The 20,266-nt window shown below is 48.9% G+C and overlaps 1 protein-coding gene across 11 annotated transcripts in view; it reads right to left on the bottom strand.

Moving 5' to 3' along the window:
* Positions 1-467: 467 nt before the first annotated feature.
* TASOR2 (transcription activation suppressor family member 2) overlaps positions 468-20,266 on the bottom strand; it is a 79,082-nt gene continuing 59,283 nt past the window's right edge. For 10 of the 11 annotated variants that reach the window (XM_027073333.2, XM_053225217.1, XM_053225216.1 and 7 more), the window contains 7 exons: positions 18,699-19,128; positions 12,317-16,165; positions 6,173-6,298; positions 5,265-5,418; positions 4,308-4,413; positions 2,135-2,316; positions 468-1,656 (listed from right to left, as the gene is read on the bottom strand). In XM_027073333.2, coding sequence (XP_026929134.1) covers positions 1,538-1,656; positions 2,135-2,316; positions 4,308-4,413; positions 5,265-5,418; positions 6,173-6,298; positions 12,317-16,165; positions 18,699-19,128 — 4,966 coding nt within the window. In that variant the 3' untranslated portion in view covers positions 468-1,537. The remainder of the gene's footprint in view (positions 1,657-2,134; positions 2,317-4,307; positions 4,414-5,264; positions 5,419-6,172; positions 6,299-12,316; positions 16,166-18,698; positions 19,129-20,266) is intronic. The other variant, XM_053225214.1, reaches the window with a different exon arrangement.

The following is a 20,266-nucleotide window of genomic DNA, read 5'->3' as shown; positions in this document are numbered from 1 at the left end:
AATACTTAGGTGCCAGGCCAGTGGGTACGAGGATGAAAGAGGCAGTCTGGAAGGTCAGCAGGGCCGAGACTGACCCTGGGACTCGGCTAAGGGGAAAAGCAGTTTTAGGAAAGGGTTGTGGGAAGGCTTTCCGGCAAGAGGGGGAGGGCTGGACGTTTGGACAGCAGGCTCAGCTCACACAGCAGGGGCTCAAGTGGACCAAGGAGGGTTCCAGCCCCCTTCCTGGAGTCTTCCCTGAGTGGGGGTGTTTCTAGGTGAGAAACTGCGTCAGACGCCCACCTTCCGACTCGGCGGGAGGGCGGAGGTCCCGTCCTGGAGTTCTGTGAGCCTTCTCTCGGGTCAGGGCCGTGGGGGCTGCACCGGCAGATGGAGGTCCTGCGGTAGGAGCGGAAGCGAAGTCCTACCTGTTAACTGGGCTACAAACTGCCAGAAGGTTCTCCACGGAAGGAATCGCAGAAACAGCTGAATGATTTTCAGTTGTCTTTATTAAAAAATGAAACAAATGGGTTAGAAAAACCTCTGTTCCAAACAGATACTATGTATCTCTACAAACTTTTTTGCTTGGTTTTGAGTTTAAAGATTACCCTAGAAATTATTTCTAATACCATAAATAAATGATTTTCTTCCTCCGAGGGTTGACTTTGTAATGCGCTGTTTACAAAATCTAAGTGAAAAATGACAGTTCATAAATTTGTACCATTTAACTTCCTGTAGTGTTGCTAGAGTAACAGCAAATAAAACCAAGATTACAGCTTTTACAAGGGTGGCAAAACCTTTCAAACAGGCTGTAACATGCACTACCTACGCCTTTTCGACACTGACATGCAAAAACAAAGCTATTGGTTAAAATAGACTTCTTTTTGCTACACCTAAGTAAACGTGTTTATAAAACTCTTTTTAACGTTGAGCTTAATAGCTTTGAAGGCGCTCCGTAAAAATGAAATAATTTAAAACGATATTTAATAGTATAACCCGAGGCTGGTAGACAGCTGCTGTCCCACTGTGAGTGAAGTCCCAAGATTTTAGAGCAGAGTGTGAAGAAATGAAGAACACTCCTATGTCGCAGAACATTGATTGTTCAGATATGAGAAGGCTGTTCCGTGTATCTAAAAAGTTTCCAAAGTAAACGGAAAATACTAATTTGTTGGTGGCACCACTGGTGTTCTAGGCAAGCTGCAGCGCAGGCCCCTGCATAAACACAAAATTGGTCATTCCGTCTTTATAAACAGAATAACTAAGAAATGTTTTGTAAATAGGATGCTAAGAGGGACGTTATCTTCCGTCCTGGGAACGAGATGAACCGCAAGTGAAAATGTGTTCAGTCATTCAGATGAAACGGGGGACCCTGAAGTAGATGATCCTTCAAAAATTCTGACTTTAATGCCAAACCAACAGCAATCCCACCCCTAACACAGATTTAAAATTTACAGCATGATGTATACTAAAGAGCGGAGTTTTCAAACAACCGGTTTCCTCACAGACAGAATGTCCGTATCAGTCCTGTCCTGCTCACGAGGGAGAGTTCTGGAAAGTGTTCTTACCAATAGCTACTCTTAAACGGAGCTGCTATTTTTTGTATATTTTCAATAAAGTTATTTACATCTGTAACAAGGATGCCACTGTTTTCAAAGACTTCTCTGGAGATGGTAGGCTTTTCTGTAAAAAGAAAAAAAATACCTTTTTGGTGAAAAAGTCATTGATGTATACTTTTCAGGCATCAGAACCCCTTTTATTTAAAAAGCAAAACTTTTATGGAACGACTTGGTCCGTGGGGAATGGGTCCAGGGAGGAAGGGGTATGAAGCTTTGGGAGCGGCCGGGGTGGGGGTGCCGAGCACCGCTGATACAGAAGGACTGTGGCCCTCCCTTCCGTAGTTCTAACGGCTCGGCGAACGTTCACCTAAAACTTGAGGTGCCCGCAGGCCACAGCTAGTAGACAAGCGGACCGGAGGGCCGCCAGACAGAGCCCACGGCGCCCCTCGGCCCGGCCTCCCGTGCCTTTAGGAGCACATACCAGGCAGGAAGGGGGGGTCCCGGCTGCCCCGTACAGTCCGTGTGCGCACAGATCCCGTACGGCATCCGATGACCACACCCGGACCCTTCCGGAGCTGGCCGAACGGACACGGTGAGTTTACCTGTCAGGAAGACCGCGAACCTGGCGTGGACGTGCTGAACTTGCAGGTTGAGCAGACATTTCAAATGTTCTGCTTTTGTTGGCGATCGAGAGTCACAATGGTGGTAATGAAGCAGTTCGATGAGATTCGCACTCTGATAGGATCTCAGTATTAAGTTCTTCTTACGTGCTATCGAATCCACTCTGCAACGTACACAGAAACGTTAACCAAATGTGGATTCCCTGGCAACTTGCAGGAGGCTACTTTTTACCGTATCTGGATTTTCAGCTGTTTCGTTCCTTCACTACTTGCCTTCGCTATACTTTGACCTCTTACGTCAAAACACTGAAACCTCTGGGGATGCTCTTTGCCTTTTCTGTTCTTTTCCACCGGGCCCCTGGCTTCCTGGACGTCACCGTCCTGTCAGGTTCCCTCACGACCTGATAGGCTGGCTCTTTCCTCCCGTTAGCGTTCCGGGTGTCCGGGAAGCACGGGCCTCGCTCTGAGCAGGAGGGACGTCCACGCGCTCAGTTACTGCCACTTCCCAACGACGCTGCTTGGCGGGCCCCTCAGTCATTCCTAGCGGGCCCGGCGGCGCTTTGTCGCAGCAGCGCTTCCAAAGCCGCTCTTCAGGCCCCGCACTGCTTGCCAAACACCGACGTCCTTACACTTAGGTAGCAGCGGGAATTTTCTTAATTTCTCACCTCTCTTAAAATCTTGTAACTACCTATCTTTTCTTCCTCTTTTAGTGGAAGGTGTCTGACTGTGAAACGTCCCTGTGTCTGCTCTCCCGCCCTGTAGCAGGGATGAACCCGATGCCCTGCTGGGCACCACACGGCGCACTTCTGTGACACCAGCTTTTGTGTGTACGCTCCCGTAGAAGTCGGTCACGTTCGCCTAGAGATGGATGGGAGGCTGCTTTTGTAGTTTCTGATAATCACGTGGCTATAAACGTTCTTTGGGGAAACTGCAGTTTTTAACGCCTAGGTTTTTTGGGTTTTAGATTAAGAGGAGTTCCTCTGAAGGCCACAGGACGTGGGGAGTTTTCTGACGAGTTCCCACTGCGCCTGCTCCATGTGAGGCGGGTGCCCTCTGAAGAGGACAGCGCCAGCAGCAAGGGGTCCGTTTACCCCAAAGTCCCATGAACGGGAAATAAGCTTATTCGTGCCAGCTGACCAGGGGTGAGGTGGTAACCTCGGAACTCCTTCTCGCACTTGAATCTTTCCTCTGAAGTGCCCGCTCACCACCTCCTCGGGATCTCCTGGCCACGGCCTCTGCGCTCACCAGGTCCTTGGAGCCCTGCACCCCTTCCATGATATCGTGGGCTCGGGTCCGCTTGCACCCCCTGGCTCATTTGCCCTCCTGCACTTGTTCCTAGGTACGAGCCTCTCCCGGAACCCTGCTCGGGGCCGCCTGCGTCCCTTTCAAGATCTCCGGCGTGTGTGGTTTTGCACCTACGTTTGTCCTCCTCGGGAGGGCGTGGTGCGGGGAGACATGGTCATCTTAGAGATGGACATTCCGGGCTCGAAGCCCAGCTTCACAACTTCTTGTCTGAGCTGGATCAGCTCTGTCTAAGCCCTGTGCTTCCACTATGCCACTGAAGCAGGTCCTCGCCGTCAGCAGCCTCGGAAGCTGGTCCGGGACGCCGCCAAAAATGCCCGTCAGCGCCCCCGCAGGTCCTCGACCGGGGCTTGTGGGGCCTCCTCCCAGCTCCCCGCGCCAGACCCTGTTGGCTCCTGCCTCCCTGAGCGCGGAGGCTCCGCAGGCCCCAGGGCTCAGCAGCTGTACATCTGAAACAAGACCTGTTTCTGGTCTTGTTTGGGGTAAAATTTAACCGAGGATACGTCCTGCTCTCAATTTTTTCCATCCTCGTGACCGTGGAAACAACACACGAATCAACACCGGACAAAGCACCATGGCGGCGAGCCCACGGCTCGCTCTCCGTCCCCTCCGTTCACGGTGGCGGAACCTGAACTTTGCTACCCGCACCTTCCGGACTCGCGCACCTGACCCCCTGCCGGCCGAGCGCACACACACAGCGTGGGCCCCAAACTCTGGGCGGTGGCCCCGACCCCGCTGCCTACCCCAAAAGCCCGGCCCCAGAAACCAAATCTCAACCCCCAGCGGAGCTGAAGATGGCGCCTGGACGTGCAGGTGGCCGCCCCCGCCCCCCACCCCCGCGCGCAGACCTCACCTGATGTCTTCCTTCAGCTGCTTATTCTCCCTGTGGTGAAGCAGCCACTTCCATCTCCCGTTTCCGTTCAGCTTCTCCAGGGTTTTGACCATGTCCTTCAGCTGAACTACACAGCGGAACACAAGAGGCCTTGTCGGCTCCCGGCTCGTGCGGTCGGAGCCCGGCGATGGTTCCCGGTGGGAACCGAGGTCCCGGGCCTCAGTGCACACGCCTCCCCCACACGGCTAGGACGCGGCGACCTGCGGTCCCCTCGGCCGTGGCAGGAGCGCCTGGACCGCCACGCGGACGCGGCACGGACACACGGAACAAGCGGGAGCGCCCGCTGCGCCAGAGGAAGACAGGTGCCCGGGCGGAAGTCACACCTGTGGAGGTAACCCCCTCCCGCCTTGTGGCCCACGAAGGGCACCTACGGCAAGTTCTCTGGGCCGTCAGCTTGGGCAGGTTCAGACGAGACCTCGAAGCCGGCTGCCGCCCTCACCTCCCTCCACGTCCGGCCCGTGCCCAGAGGGAAGGGAATTGTGAGTGTTCGGCACACACTCAAGAAGGCTTTTGGGAGCCATTTGTTGACTTCCAGAACATCAACAACACGGCAGGGGTGATGGCAACGGGAGCGAGGGGGGGGTGCGGACGGGGCCAGTGTCGGGACAGTTACAGCAAGAGTCCACGGTGAACGGCTCCGCGGCAGCACTGACAGGAAGGGACCGAGAAGCGGGGCTGGCGGTCCCATCACCAGTCAGCACCAGGAGGCGGAGAGCACGCGGGCTGGGGAGGAGGATGCCAGCGATCCCCAGGGAGGTGCGAGTGCTCAGCACGCGGCATAAACTCAGGCCTCTGAAGGTGGCGACTGAGACTGAGTTGTTACTTTCTTTTGGATGAAATCATACTCGGGTCACTGGGTGAAGAGAAACCGATCTGACTGTCCTTTAAAGAAACAAGAGAGGAAAATACAAGACCAACCTAATGTCAGAGTTTCCAGGATCTTGTCATCTGAGACCACAAAGCCTCCGGCGTGTAAGAGCTCCTGGTAGGTGCACTCGGGGACGTCTTCAGGGCCGTCCACGCCAGCGAACACGACACCGGGGAAGTGCTTCAGCCTCAGCAAACAGGGAATCTAGCAAACACAGACGCATCCCGGGAAAGAGGTCTGTCAGGTCGCTTTCGGCACTTTTATCCCAGGGTTTCGAGGTTCGGGGACAGCTGGAAAGAACTTCGCCTGGACGACCGACCGGGAATCCTGCAAAGCCCTATCCAACAGTAGGAGCGCCCCTCACAAGCAGTCCTGACTCCGTTCACCATCCACGCCGCACACTCGCTCCGGCCCGTCCCCTTCTAACTCCAAAGGCCGGGGACGGTGACGGAGGGAAGGCGCAGCGGAGGTCTGGACACCCGTCCAGTAGTGAAGCAGGCGACAGGCTCGCACCGTCGCTGCTCTCTCTCCGGCTCCCCGGGCAGGGCTCGATTCCCACCCCCGAGCGCAGTTCTTGGGACAGGCAATTACTCTGATGCAAATAACGGGTAAATAAATATCATAGCAAAGAGGTAAGAACACTTTCACAAGTCCTTCCGAAGGGAGATTTACTGCTGCCAGGCACTGAGAGACACAGGTTTGTATCTCAGCTGAGAAAGTGTCCCGATACCTCCCTTTCCGTGGTTCTGCCCCAGTTACTATGAAAGTCTCAACTCAGACGCGACGTGCCAGAAACGCCTCGGTAAGTATACGGTCCGAGGGTGCACCCTCGACCCCCGTCGGCTTCCCACTTGGATTCAGTGGGAAAGTTCACTTCTGCCCTGAGAAGTGACGATGGGTCTGGTCATTTGGAAATGCCCAGAACACACACTCTGTAAGAAAAGATCACCACACGTACTTGATGCAGATGCGATGCTATGTCTTCGTTTCTGATGACGACCACCAGTGTATCGTTCTCTCTGGGAAAAGCTTGACAGAAATGCTGCGGTTCCATTTCTGTATGGCCTCCTTTCCTCAGAAGGGCCTGAAAGATTTACAAGGAACCGTTACAATAAAAAAGGGTATTTGCACAGAATTACTTCTACAGTTCACTGAACATCAGAGAGCACATCCTATTTACTAACCTGCATCCCAACAAGGCAACAGAAACGGCAGTTTGTCTTCTAAAGGAGCTTCTGCGTCTAAAACATGGCTCGTGGGTGTCACTAACTGGACTCAAAAGTTTCTTGTGTTGTTTAAAATTTTTTTTGGTGATGGCGGGAGAGGGAGGGAGAGAATCTTAAGCAGGTTCTACATTCAGCATGCAGCCCGACGAGGGGCTCGATCCCACAACCTTGGGATCATGACCTGAGCCAGAATCAAGAAAGAGCTGCATGGTCCACCGACTGAGCCACCCAGGCACCCCACAAACCCATTTCAACGGCAAAGCACTTTATAGTAAACCTTTCGTGGTCCACAGTCTGATCAGCATCAGACTGATATACACGCCTAGGACTCTCACCCACCCTGAGGCGATTACCTGGTGGCACGCAGATGCTCACTCTAAAAATGCCACCTCCAGTCAAAACGTTTCCAGAACTTTGGGAAATAATACTCCCGACTTGTAAGCATCACTTGGACTGCCGTTCACGGCTGTGGAGGGAGCCCTGGGTGCGGCAGGTGTTGGTGAGCATGGGGGAGGGAGGTAGGGTAAGTGGGCTGAACCTCAGGTCACCAGGCCGCCGCCTTCCTGTCAGACACTACGGTCACAGGCCTAACGGCAGGGTAAGTCCGTGTCATTAAAGGGAACTCCTTCACCCTGTTCTCCTTGTGATGCTGACACGGCTTCTGTCTGAAGGGTTCTAGAGGCTTCCACCGCACCCCAGGAACCTGGTGTCTGACCATCTCTGGTTCTGTCCTTTGTAAAAAATACAGTATCAACCAGCCCTGGACCATTTTGATTCTTCACTCAAAATGCACAGCGATGTATTTTGAAAGAAACTCCTGCAGATGAGACTTCTTTTCAGACAGCCCACTAAAACATCTAAATATAAATCTTTAGCTCTTATTTTACTAATAAACCACTTGAACGAATACATTTTCTGAGATGTTCAACATTTTCATCGCATCCTGTGGCGTTCTCAGCTACTCTGTCGTGCACTCTGAATTTCAACAACAAAGGGCCTCCCAGATGTTCCTCATCTTACAAATAAACGGGGCCTGACACCCATCACTACTGAGTGCCCCAGGACTCTCCAGGGCAGAAAAATCATCTGGGGTAGTTTTCTCAGTTTTCAGAAACATTTTGCTCTGGATTATCTTTTTAAATTTTTAAAAATGTTTACTGATTTTTGAGAGAGAGAGAGAGAGAGAGCGCGAGCGAGCATGAGTGGGGGAGGGGCAGACAGAGAGGGAGACACGGAATCTGAAGCAGGCTCCAGGCTCCGAGCTGTCAGCACAGAACCCAACGTGGGGCTCGAACTCATGAACCATGAGATCATGACTGGAGTCAAAGTTGGACACTTAACTAACTGAGCCACCCAGGCACCCCTTTCAAAAAATTTTTTTAAGTTTATTTAAAAAAAAAACTTAAAAAAAAATGTTTATTTTTGAGAGAAAGGGGGTGGGGGAGGGGCAGAGAGAGAGGGAGGACAGAATCCGAAGCAGGCTCTAGGCTCCGAGCTGTCAGCACAGAGCCCGAGGCGGGGCTCAAACCCACAAACCATGAGATCATGACCTGAGCTGAAGTCGGTCGCTTAACCGACTGAGCCACCTGGGCACCCCAAGTTTATTTTGAGAGAGAATGAGAACCAGCAGGGGAGGGGCAGAGAGAGGGGGGGAACAGGGGATCTGAAGCAGGCTCCGTGCTGGCAACGGAGAGCCTGCTGCAGGGCTTCAACCCACAAAGTGTGAGATCATGACCTGAGCTGAGTCAGATGCTTAACCTACTGAGCCAGCCAGGCACCCCTAGAGTACCTTGGTAATACTTTATTCTCAAGTTTATTTTATAATGTGTCCACCTTCTCCCTGGAAGGTTAGTTTTGCCTTTGCACAAAATTTGTTATTCTCTGTTGTAAACAGGGGTCACATGAAAAAATATCAGCAAACAAAACATTTACTGTTTAAGCAAGCAGGAAGGTTTCCTTCCTTTTGCTGGAAGGAAACCGACCCTGGCTATGATTTCTCTCCTGTGTGAAAACCTGTGCTCTGTCAAGGGTGTGAATGGCACTGTTGCTCTTGAGATGATGGAAGCAAAAAGAAATCAGGTATTTTGCTCACTGTGGGACACGGTTGTGACACCACTTGAGTCGATCCCTGACTTATTTCAGCACACGTCAAGGTACAGCATATAGAATCTGCCCAAAACAAAATTAACTTCATTCAAGGTATACAACAATTTTTAGGTTACTTTTAGAGGCCAGGCACCTTCAAAGAGTCTGCAAGTCCGTGTAAAGCTTCATTTTTTCAACTACACTGCTTACCAAAGCAGTGGAAATTAGAACAAAGACATTGGCGGAAGGGGCTGGGGAAACCAATCTGGCAACCGCTTAACAAGAAACCTTGGAAAAGGATCCTTGATGGCCAAAAAAAAAAAAAGTTTGCATTTAACTAAACGAAAGTCATGTAAAAGGTCCGAGCTGGAAGGCACCAGCCATCTCAGAGAAGAACTCGTTTCCCTCTAGCCTCCCACTGAGGCCTGCCGTCCAGCTCGCCTCCAGGCCTCCCCGCTGTGGCAGAAATCTCTCTGAAATGCAGACACGGCGTTATTTATCTTAAGAAACAGTGTCACTGCCTCCCAGTGACCTCGGTGCTCAGTGCCCTCGCGGGGCCTCCGTGAGGCCCTTCCTTCCCGACCCGGCTGTGTCCACACCTCCAGACTCGCTCCAGATGGGAAATGCGACAGCCCTGTGCCACCAGCTTCCCGTTGGCCCAGGGAGAACAGGGCAACTGGGGAGCCACCAGCATTTCAGTCCCCGCGGGGCCTCGTCCCTTGGAGGACCGCCAGGACGGCCGCACAGGTTTGATGTTACTTTGTAATTCACCATGCATGGGGCTTACCAGGTGACACCACGTGACAGGCACCCCGGACACCCTGAAGTGCTGACCTGAGCGACCCGAAACAAATCCGGTCAATGAACCAAACACTCATCAGTCCAGCTGCCTGCACCACGTACACGAGGCTGGTGTCGCTTCCTTAAGGAAAAGGTCCTGACCCTCTCGACTAGGCTGACTCCTTGGAACATCGTCAGAGCACCTGTGCCATCCGGGGGCCGTCGTGTTGGCAACATTCCCCCTCCGCTCACACACTGGGATTCTAGAATACACACTGAGGACCGCCGTCCTCCGAACGGGCTCCCGCTCCTGTGTGAGGGCCGAGGGCCAGTGCCGGTCAGTGCCCCAGGCAGTGAGGACGGGGCCGGACGTCCAGGGGCGAGCTGTGGGCCGGGAGTGCGACTGCAGGCGGGGTGATGGGAGCCAGCTCCCTGCCACACGGGGACAGCTGCGACTCCGGCAATGGTGGCGGGGATGAGCCGGGGCTGGGGGGGAGGCTGCAGCTTTTACACACAGACATGCGCGCTTCTTGGCTCCGCTGGGAAGGCCTGGAAGCGGAGATACCCAGTGGCGCCGAGCTCACCCAGTGCCCAGATGCTGATCCCGAATGCTACTCTTCACTCAGAATCCTGCTCCCTGGAGAAATGGCGGACTTCAAGGCTGCGGGGGCGGGGGGTGGGCAAAGAAACTGTGAGATAACCTGCAACATCAAGTTGTGCCACAAAGGAAGAAGGGCTCCAAGGACACCGAAGCCAGCTTAAAAGGACTGGGTCCCACTGGCTGGGTCTGGGACAATCTGAGCACTACTGTAAATAATGAAAGACTGAAATAAATACTGTTCAAATGTCCACACTACCAAAGCCATCTACACGTTTAATGCAATCCGTATCAAAATAGCAACAGCATTTTTCATAGAACTAGAATAAATAATCCTAAAATCTGTATGGAACCACAAAAGGCCTCTGATAGCCAAAGAATCTTGAAAAAGAAAAACAAACCTGGAAGCATCACAATTCTGTATTTCAAGTTATGTTACAAAACAGCAGAAATTAAAACAGTATGGTATTGGCATAAAAAGAGAACAGAACAGAAAACCCAGAAATGAACCCACAATCATATGGTCCATTAATCTTTGACAAAGCAGGAACAAATATTCAATGGAAAAAAGTCTCTTCAACAAATGGTGTTGGGAAAGCTGGACCACTTTCTTACACCATACGCAAAATTTAACCCCAAATGGATTAAAGATGTAAATGTGGGACCTGAAACCATAAAGCTGCAGAGAGCACAGGCAATAATCTGAGAACGGCAACTCCTCTCCAGATAGGCCTCCTCAGGCACGGGAGACAAAAGCAGAAATGAACTATTGAGACCTTATCAAGATAAAAAGCTTCTGGGGGATCTGGGTGGCTCAGTCTGTTGACCCTCTGACTCTTAATTTTGGCTCAGGTCATGATCCCAGAGTTGTGGGATCAGGCCCCACACATCAGGCTCTGTGCTAGGGTAGAGCCTGCCTAAGATTCTCTCTCTCTCATTCTCTCTCTCTCTCTCTCTCTCTCTCCCCCCCTCCACTCATGCTCTTTCTAAAATAAAAAAAAATTAAAACATTAAAAAAAAGATAAACAGCTTCTGCACAGTGAAGGAAACAGAACTAAATGGCAGTTACGGAATGGAAGAAGAGATCTCCAAATGACGTATCTGATAAAGAGTTACTATCCAAAACATATAAAGAACTTCTAAAACTCAATACTCAGAAGCCAAATAAACCAATTAAAAATGGGCAGAAGACGTGAACAGACATTCTGCCAAAGACAACATCCAGATGGCCGAAAGACATATGACAAGATGCTCGGCATCACCCATCACAGGGAAATGCAAACCACAACCACACTGAGGTATCACCTCACACCTGTCAAAATGGCTAGTATCTAAATGACAAGTGCTGACAAGGAAGTGGAGAAAGGGGAACCCTCTTGCACTGTGGGTGGGAGTGCGGACTGGTGCAGCCTCTGGGGAAAACAATGTAGAGGTTCCTCAAAAAATTAAAAATAGATTTCATACCATATGCTCCGGTAATCCACTAGTGGGTTATTTACCCCTCAGATACAAAAGCATTAATCCAAAGGGATACACACACCCTTATGTTTACTGCAGCCTTATGCACAACAGGCAAACTATGGAAGCAGCCTAAGTGTCCATGAATAGATGAACGGATAAAGATGGTGTGCGTGTGTGTGTGCATGTGCGTGTATACACAGGGATATTACTCAGCCATAAAAAAGAATGAAATCTTGCCATTTGCAGTGATGTGGATGGAGCCAGAGAGTAGGATGCTAAGTGAAATAGGTCAGTTAGAGAAAGACAAGTATCATAGGCTCTTACTCATATGTGGAATTTAAGAAACAAACAAGCAAAAGGGCGGCTGGGTGGCTCAGTCAGTTGAGCGTCCGACTTGGGCTCAGGTCATGTTCTCCTGGTTGGTGGGTTCGAGCCCTGTGTCGGGCTCTGTGCTGACAGCTCAGAGCCTGGAGCCTGCTTCGAATTCTGTGTCTCCCTCTCTCTGTCCCTCCCCACTCGTGCTCTAAACAAACATTAAACAAATAATAATAATTAAAAAAAACACCACCAAAAACCTCCCAAACCAAAAGAGATCCCCATCAACTATCCACGCTAATGGAGGAACACAGGTATTATTACTTTCTTGTTAAGTCCGAATCTTCCCTTTGGAATACGTCTGTGCTCCCATCTGAACAGGAATAGTATTTTTGGTGTGAAAATTTGGGTGGTAGCTTTTTGGTGTGAAAATCAGTCACCGCACTAACATGGAACATGATGGAATGTTCAGAAGGAGTATGAGTGGCAGATGCAGTGAAGACTGAGCAGTGAGACTTAAAGCCTCTCCATGTCCTGATTTCTTTCCGAAGGCAAGGACGCTACATTTATCACCTCCAAAATAAAGTTAGGTGGCAAAGAGAAGAATACACACCCCAAGACGGAGCGGGCACCTTACCTTCGTCCTCACAAGGAATGACTGGTCTTCGGTCTCAACGAGGTAGAACAGGAAGGGACTCTTGCAGGCCTCTTTCACCACGTTCTTCAGTTTGACGTGCAAGCTGGTGCACAGGTCTGTGATCATGTCCTCGTAGGAGGCTGCCCGCGGGAGAGAGGAGTACAGCTCTGGAGAGGCGGCTTCTCCAGGAGCCGCACTTGACTCTTTCTCTGGGAAAATGACCGGATTGCTATTCATCATCACCTTGTTGAATTCGGCATATTCGTTGAGAATAAGCGAAATATCACTCCGGGATTCTTTCAAAGTCGTGTTGTATTTCAGTTTGTTGAGGTGGAATGAAACGGTGTGATTTCTTTCAGAGTTTGTAAGATGATTTCTACCGTGACCACACCTCTCCTTCCAGAAGCAGGAACTGTCCGAACCGCCGAGCATCTGGCCTCTCCTATGCAGACTCTGCTGTCTGGGGTCCGAGAGAACCACTGTTACCACGAGGGGACTTCTGCTCCGGGACGCAGGGCGCAGAGCCGGGGCCTCGGATAGTTTTGTCAGAGGGGGAGCTCCTGCAGCGATCTGGAGAGGGGGCTCCTTTGGAAAGACACTGGCAGAAGAGGCAGAATGCCGAGAATCTCCGTTCTTTACAATCTGTTTTAGCTTATGTGCAAAACGCAGATACTCCAGATCCAAAGTGTTCTGGGTGAGGTCATCTGCCACCTGCCAAGTATTTGTCCAGGAGCTGAGCAAACCACGTTTTGCCATGAAACCGGGGCACCTCTTCAGGCTGTGCAAAGTTCTCGTGGTCTCTTTGAGCTCTTTAGTTATGGTGAAATTAGCATAAGTCCTGAGGATGCCACGGAGGTCTCGGATCTGGACGTAAGATGGCACACACCGGTCTTCCTTCTTGAGTCCACAGAGCCAGTGTCTGGGAGGAAGGCCTGTTTCCAACCCTGAGGACTGCTTGCAGTAGCCCCACTCTTCATTATCACTATTATTTAGGCTCAGGAAAGAGTCATAATCATCTTTTGGAGCATCTTCCTTCTTGGTTTGACTACATTGCACAGAGCAGGAACCCTCCACCACTGATTGGGGATTTCTACACCCACCACAAGAGTCTTGATCGGACTCTCCAGAAAGTGGCTCGTAATGGATGTCAGAATTCACACCGAGGTCCATGTCTCTGCTCAGGGTCCCCGAGTCTTCCTTGGCTCTGAGCCCCTCACCAGGACCCTTATTTGCCGTCTGTTCTTCAGAGACTCCACAGATAAGAGGGGTGTGAGACTGGGGAACAAAGGAAGCACAAGGCTCTCTACTGCTATTTTCACTGGTGACTGCTGTACCTTGGTAAGAATCAGCATGTAAATACGTGGGGGAAAGCCCAGCCTTCAACACATCTTTTGTTTCACACACTGACCCGTCTTGCAGCACATGGATTGTTTTTTGCTTGTCTTCTGGAGATGTGATGTGCAACTGAGAATCAACACCTCCTAGATCTATGGCTTTTTCGTGGAACCTGGCCTCAGTGTCACTATTCTTAAGCAAACTGGCCATTCTGACTATGGCTATTTCCTGAGTTTGAAAGCCCGTCTCTGCGTTCGTGGCTGTTGAACAATGGGGGAAGGCAGCAGCGCCATGTGAACGAAAGGCAAGTCTGGGGAGCCCCGAGTGCCTGCGTGTCTGTGTGGCGTCAGCTCCGCCAACGGAGCCGGAGCTCGAGGACTTGGCTTGGACGTAAATGCCTTCATTCGTCTTCAAATCACTGCTAAAGAGATTCTTCTCGATGCTTTTGGGGCCAATCTCCTGTTTCAGTGACACATTTGCTATAGCACTTGGTGCAGCTGTAGCAACAAATGTGTCAGCCAGAGACTTATTTTCAATCATCTTTCTAGGGCTAAATGGAGACTCCCAGGTCTCCAAGACCAGATGATTTAAGTCTGAATTCCTGTTCTGTATGCTAAGTGGCTGCAGTGGAATTCCTGATGTTACCAATTTTTCTAGAGAAAGCTTGAAGTCATCTCCATATTGGGCAGCTGAGGCAGGCTGGCTCAAGCCCGTATCACAGGGCGGCACCTTTTCTGAGAAAGAGGAACCCTCGCCATGCTCCCTCGGGACAACTTCCTCGGTTGCTCTACTAGGAAGGCTCAAACAGCCATCTTTTCTTCCTGGGTGAGGCAGCCCAGCAGAAAGCCACGTCTCGCGTACTCCAGGTACGCTGTCTCGTTCCCCTGGACAGGTGGGACTGACAAAAGAGCCTTCTTTCTCCGTGCTGGCCGAATCTACTGACTCGACCTGGGAGAATCGGTCACTTTTCTCACAGTGTGTATCAGCAAGTTTTAAACTACACAGAGACACAGCCTGACATAGTTGTGTTCCTTCGACTGGCACTTGGGGGTCAGGACTAGAAGCTGGTGACACTTCTTCAATTAAAGAACTGAAGGGAAAGTCTGAGGTGACATTAACCTCCTCTGCAATCTCAAGGGCACAAGTTTCTTTAGAAAGTATTAAGGTGACTGTTTGTAAATTATCACCTTTTCTCTCGTTTTCTAATGATTTCTCGGACACCGCAGGATACGTGGATGTACAGTTAGCAGAATTCGCTTTTCTGTTTTCTATGAGAGTCACCTCTTCTGGCTTGATTATTTCGTCAGTCACGTCAGGAAGTTCTACATTTGATGCCGAGGCCTCCTGCTGCAGCTCCAGTCTGCCAGCCGGCACTTCTCTGGGGCTGGTTGGTGGCGATACCGTGAGCGTGAGGTCTACGTCGGAATCCTCCTCTGAGAACTCCAGGCTGGCCTCCTCTCTATTCAGAGAGAGTCTGGTTGGTTGGGTAAATGCTGAATTCAAAGACTCAAAACTCCTATTTTCACTCTGGAGACCACTCTTGTCATCGGTCAGTCCTGAGGAGCTATCGGCTGTATTACCCATTGATGGCATGTAGTCATGTGAATAACCTTTTTCCAAAGTGGCAGAGGCTGGTGCCAGGACCACCTCTTCAACCTGCGACGGCTCAACGACCTCTTCCGAAGATATGCCAAAGAGACTTGGAGTCTGCAGAAAAAATTCTTGAGAGAGTTTCATTTCTTCTTTGGGTAACGAAAAATTAGAACTTTTAACTAACGATAATGCCTCCGCCACCACTGAATTATCACATGGTGACGATGAACCTGGAACAGGAATCTCTTTCTGTAGCGAACACACTTCTTCGGCAAGTGTCTCTCTACCGACGGAGGAGGCACACAGGTGCTTAGTGCCTTTTTGTCTGGACGTTGCTAGAGAGGGAACGTCCCTAAGGCCTTGTGTTTGTGCTTTTTCAAATGCAGACACGGGATGTCTAAGACTTGTAGCAGGTGGTACCTGTTTAATCGACTCCATAGTAAAGGCCATAGGTTCGTGGGTTCTATTTACAACTTCTGTCTGTACTGGTACATAGTTATTTTTTTCAAAAGTGAACGTAACTGGTTCCAGATTAATCATCACATACTCTGTATCATCCTTCCTCTCCAATGAAGGCTGGCGTTCTTGGTTTACGGGGCTTCTGTGCTGGACATGGCCCTGTAAGGTACCTGTTTTTGCCTGCACTGTTGCATGAAAAATATCAGCTTTGCTTTCCAGGGTGCTGTATGCAGAATTCTGACAAATCACTGACTGACTGCTGATCCCATCGTAAGTCTTGGTGAGTGCGGTTTGCGTGACAGTATCATCAGAAGTCACTCTTGTGCTATCAGGTGGCTCAAAGGCTTTATCTTCCCCAGGAATAGGAGGCCCATTAGTTTGGGTACTTCCAATACCAGAAAGCACAAGATCAGAAGTCTCTAGGTTATCTGATGAATCTTCTTTGGCTTTTTCCCCAATTACCTAAAATGACAAAAACAAACAAAAAAACCCCAAGAATCAAATAGATGGTTTTACATTTGCATGTGGTGAAGAAGGAAATGATAGAGGATCCATTCCAGTTTGTTCTTTTGGATCTTCTACTCGTTCACGATAGCAGAGGGTAGAGACCAAGCAAACCACTCTCTTCTTAGGTAGACTCTTCTTAGGGAGACTTACCACAGCCCCAAACAGGATTTTTTCTTTAAATATACACACCAATATATACACACCAACTGTAAAGCAGGGGCAGAGTAGCCAAGAAGATGTTGGAAAAAAAAATCTCTGAATATATGCTCTAGAAATTGTCAGGCATCATTAATTTTCATGCTCTTTCTACCTCTTAATAGTCTATTTCATGTTTCCAAAAAAAAAAAAAAAAATCCTAGAATTAGTAATGATGATAGCTGATTACAGATTACCACAACAAAAAATACTTTACTAGGTAGTAATCTAAGTCTTCCTAAGTTTATAGTCTCATTCTAAGGTAGAGATTCTATTTTTTTTTTAGAAATTTTTAAAAAGTTTATTATTTCCTTTGAGAGAGAGAGCATGCACGAGTGAGCAGGGGAGGGGCAGAAAGTGAGAGAATCCCAAGCAGTCTCTGTGCTGAAGCATGGAGCCTGAAGCATGGTTTGATCTCATGAGCCAGGAGATCATGACTTGAGCTGAAATCCAGAGTCAGACATTTGCGGATGGAACTAGAGGGTATAATGCTAAGTGAAATTAGTCAGAGAAAGACAAATATCATACGATTTCACTCATATGTGGAATTTAAGATATAAAACAGATGAATAAAGGGAACGGAAGCAAAAATATAAAAACAAGGAGGGGGACAAAACATAAGAGACTCTTATATACAGAGAACAAACAGAATTGCTTGAAGGGTTGGGGGTCGAGGGATGGGCTAAATGGGGAAGGGGCATTAAGGAAGACACTTGTGGGGATGAGCACGGGTGTTATACATAGGGGATGAATCACTGGAATCTACTCCTGAAATAATTATTGCACTGTATGCTAAGTAACTTGGATGTAAATTAAAAAATAAAAATAAATAAAATTTAAAAAGAGCCAGATGCTTCCTCTCTCTCTCTCTCTAAATAAACAAACTTAGAAAGGGGGGTGGGCATCAGGGGGGCTCAGTCGGTTAAGCATTCAACTCTTGACTTGGGCTGAGGTCGTGATCTCATGGTTTTTTGAGTTCGAGCCCCATGTTGGGCTCTGTGCTGACAGTGTGGAGCCTGCTTTGGATTATCTCCTCTCTCTGCCCCTCCCTGCTCTCAAAATAAATAAATATGCTTTAAAAAAAAAAAAAAAAAAGAGACGCTTAACCAACTGAGCCACCCAGGCACACCCTAAGTAGAGATTCTTAACTGGATTTTATCTATCTCCTCGAGAATCAGATGAAATTTATAAAACCCATCCTTAGAAAAAACTCCACACACATGCATATGTATGTATGCATACACACGTAAACACACACATGTACATACACACACGCACACAGAATGTGACAAGTATCTAGATGTCTAGCTTTGAATCAAGGCTTAACAATTTACTGTGTGACTTCAGGCAACTGGCACACTTCTCTGTGCCTTAGTTTCCTCGTCTATAAGATGGGGTGGAGTGGTCTTTATCTCACTGGGCTGCATGAAAACTGAGTTGATGTGAGCAAAAAGGCTTAGACCGCTACGGGGCTCACAGCCATTTTGATGATACCAGCACCTGGAGACACAGGCTGAGTCTCCCTGGAGGCGCAAATCCCAAGTAACCCCAGATACAGACATGCTGTCTACTCAGTGTTAAAACAGGCACTGTAGGTGCCCAAATGCATACAAAATTATTCTGGAATAGACCAAGCTGAAAACTTAAAAGGGCATATATTTTGTTAAGCCGTTTGCTTAGAAGTTTGCTGCAACTTGTTTACGGGCTCCAGTGAACACGTGACCGTCTGGCCTTGTGGAGCGTCAGTGGCGTGCAGCGCAAAGAATCACAGTGTAGTTTCCGTATCTGCCACAATTACCAACAGGCCCACGGGGGCATGGCATCACATTTACCGTGCCAGCATTTGTTTTCCAGAATCATCTTTAACAGACTTCATTTCAGTTCAAGGCTTATCAAAGATCTCTAACTCTTATCATTGCATCTGATCCTTCAAAACTATTCTAAGACAGATCAGATATTATTTACCTCTTTTAAAAGATGGGAGCGTATGCTCAGAGAAAACCAGTAATTTGCCCCAAACTCCGTAACTAATAAGTGCCACAATTATGCCTGGCCCCCGACCCATGTGGCCCCCATGGTCTTCTTCCACTTCTGCTTCTTCAATCAGGATGGAGACGAGCTCCACCTGCAGACAATCTAGAGCGGTACTTACAGAAACTAAGTGCCTGGCTTATTAATCCTTTATGCAGACAATCCACCTTCCTAAAAGAAACCCACGGCACGTCTTGAATGTGATTTTACACATTGAGAGAAAAAAGAAATTTCTTCAAAAATGATGTCAGCACGTACTTACCTCATTATTACAGGAATAGATGAAATTCTGGCTCTCTGGGGTGTCTGGAAGACCCTCTCCTGCAAAAATCTCTTTCTGTTCGTTCTGCACCCAGAGCTCCAAGCCTCTCGTGGGTGGTGGTTTAATGAAGGGAAGCAAGGAGTCGGCGTCTGGGAAGGACACGTCGGCAGCAGGACCTCTGGGAGATTTGTTAGTCTCCAACAGAGGGTCCACAGGACACCTCTGCACGCTGGAGGCCTCCTCAAGTTCGCTGAATTCCAACGATTCTAATGTGCTATTTATAGACACGTATTTTGCGGGGTTGCTGTGCTCCACTACTTTTCGGGATGACCGCATCACCTTGTTGTGACTGCTGTAAAACAGAGCCACCCACATATGAAGTAAAAGCTTCACTTCTTCCACATTATCAGGTAAGTCAGTGTTCCAGGGCCTGAGATTTTAAAGAAAAAACATGTAAAAAGTCATTGAAAATGGTGATTTTAGTGGACTGTCTTATCATAAGTGCCTTCATTTGCATCTTAGTTTTAAATTTGTTCATTTTTATTTTAAAATACATGGATATGAAACAATAATATAAAAATGAAGTTGACTTAACAAGTGGTTATGACGGATCTAATCCACTCATTTTACAGAGGCAGAAAAGGGAACTGAAAATCGGAGATTTGAAAAGTGACTTCTTCAGATCACAAAACCCTTAAGCAGAACCATGATTGGAACAGAAGTCTCCAGACTCCCAGTCTAGGATTTCTCTTTTATACCACTCCAACTCCCTTTGGACACAATGTACCTGTTATGTGAAGAATGGCTCCAGCAACTACCCCAATCCTCGTCTTGCTTTTGCTAAGTCTGGCCAACTCATTTCTATTTTTGTATTTCTCTTCTAATAGTTGGGAAAGTCTGGAGGTTAAAATATCTCTGTGGGCGAGTCAGCAGAACAACACTATTTTCAGATTATAGTTCCAGAAAATCTCCTGAAACTGAATGGGGAGAAAACACTTCTGGCCACTTGCCCGGCAGGGTGATAGCAGAGAGTGTCGGAGGGGCTACGGAGCTGGGCCTCTGTTACACAGGATTAGAGCTAAGAAACACCCCTCATGAGTAGATGGGAACGTTAAGTATATGCTCCTAGGAATGTGAGCATGTAACCGGAGCAAGGAAAGAAGTCTGATACAGGTTAGTTGCTTCCATGTGAAATATCCCATTCACAGGAAGCTGAATGTCATTTCATATAACTAATGGTCCCTGCTACTAGCAACGAGTACCACTTATTAGTACGGGTCAGTCACTGTGCAAAACCTTAATATATGTAACAACCTGCTGGTAGCCATTGCTGACATTAAATACTTAAAAGCACTGCCCACGGACTGCCACCGACGCTCCCCTGGCACCACCTGGAAATTCGCCAGAAATGCAGACTCTCGGGCCCCATCCCAAACAGACCAGAGTCAGAATCTGCACTCCTGTGAGACCCCTAGAAGCACTGTCCCAAAGAACAGGAACCCCCGGGTCCCAGAAGCTAGTTAGTAAGTTGGTAACTCGGAAGATTAAAACCGGGGTTCGTCTACGCT

This window comes from Acinonyx jubatus, chromosome B4 (genome assembly GCF_027475565.1).
Source record: "Acinonyx jubatus isolate Ajub_Pintada_27869175 chromosome B4, VMU_Ajub_asm_v1.0, whole genome shotgun sequence".
NCBI classification, from domain to species: domain Eukaryota; kingdom Metazoa; phylum Chordata; class Mammalia; order Carnivora; family Felidae; genus Acinonyx; species Acinonyx jubatus.
Note: the sequence above shows the minus strand (reverse complement) of the source record. Positions and strands in the feature narration are given on the sequence as shown.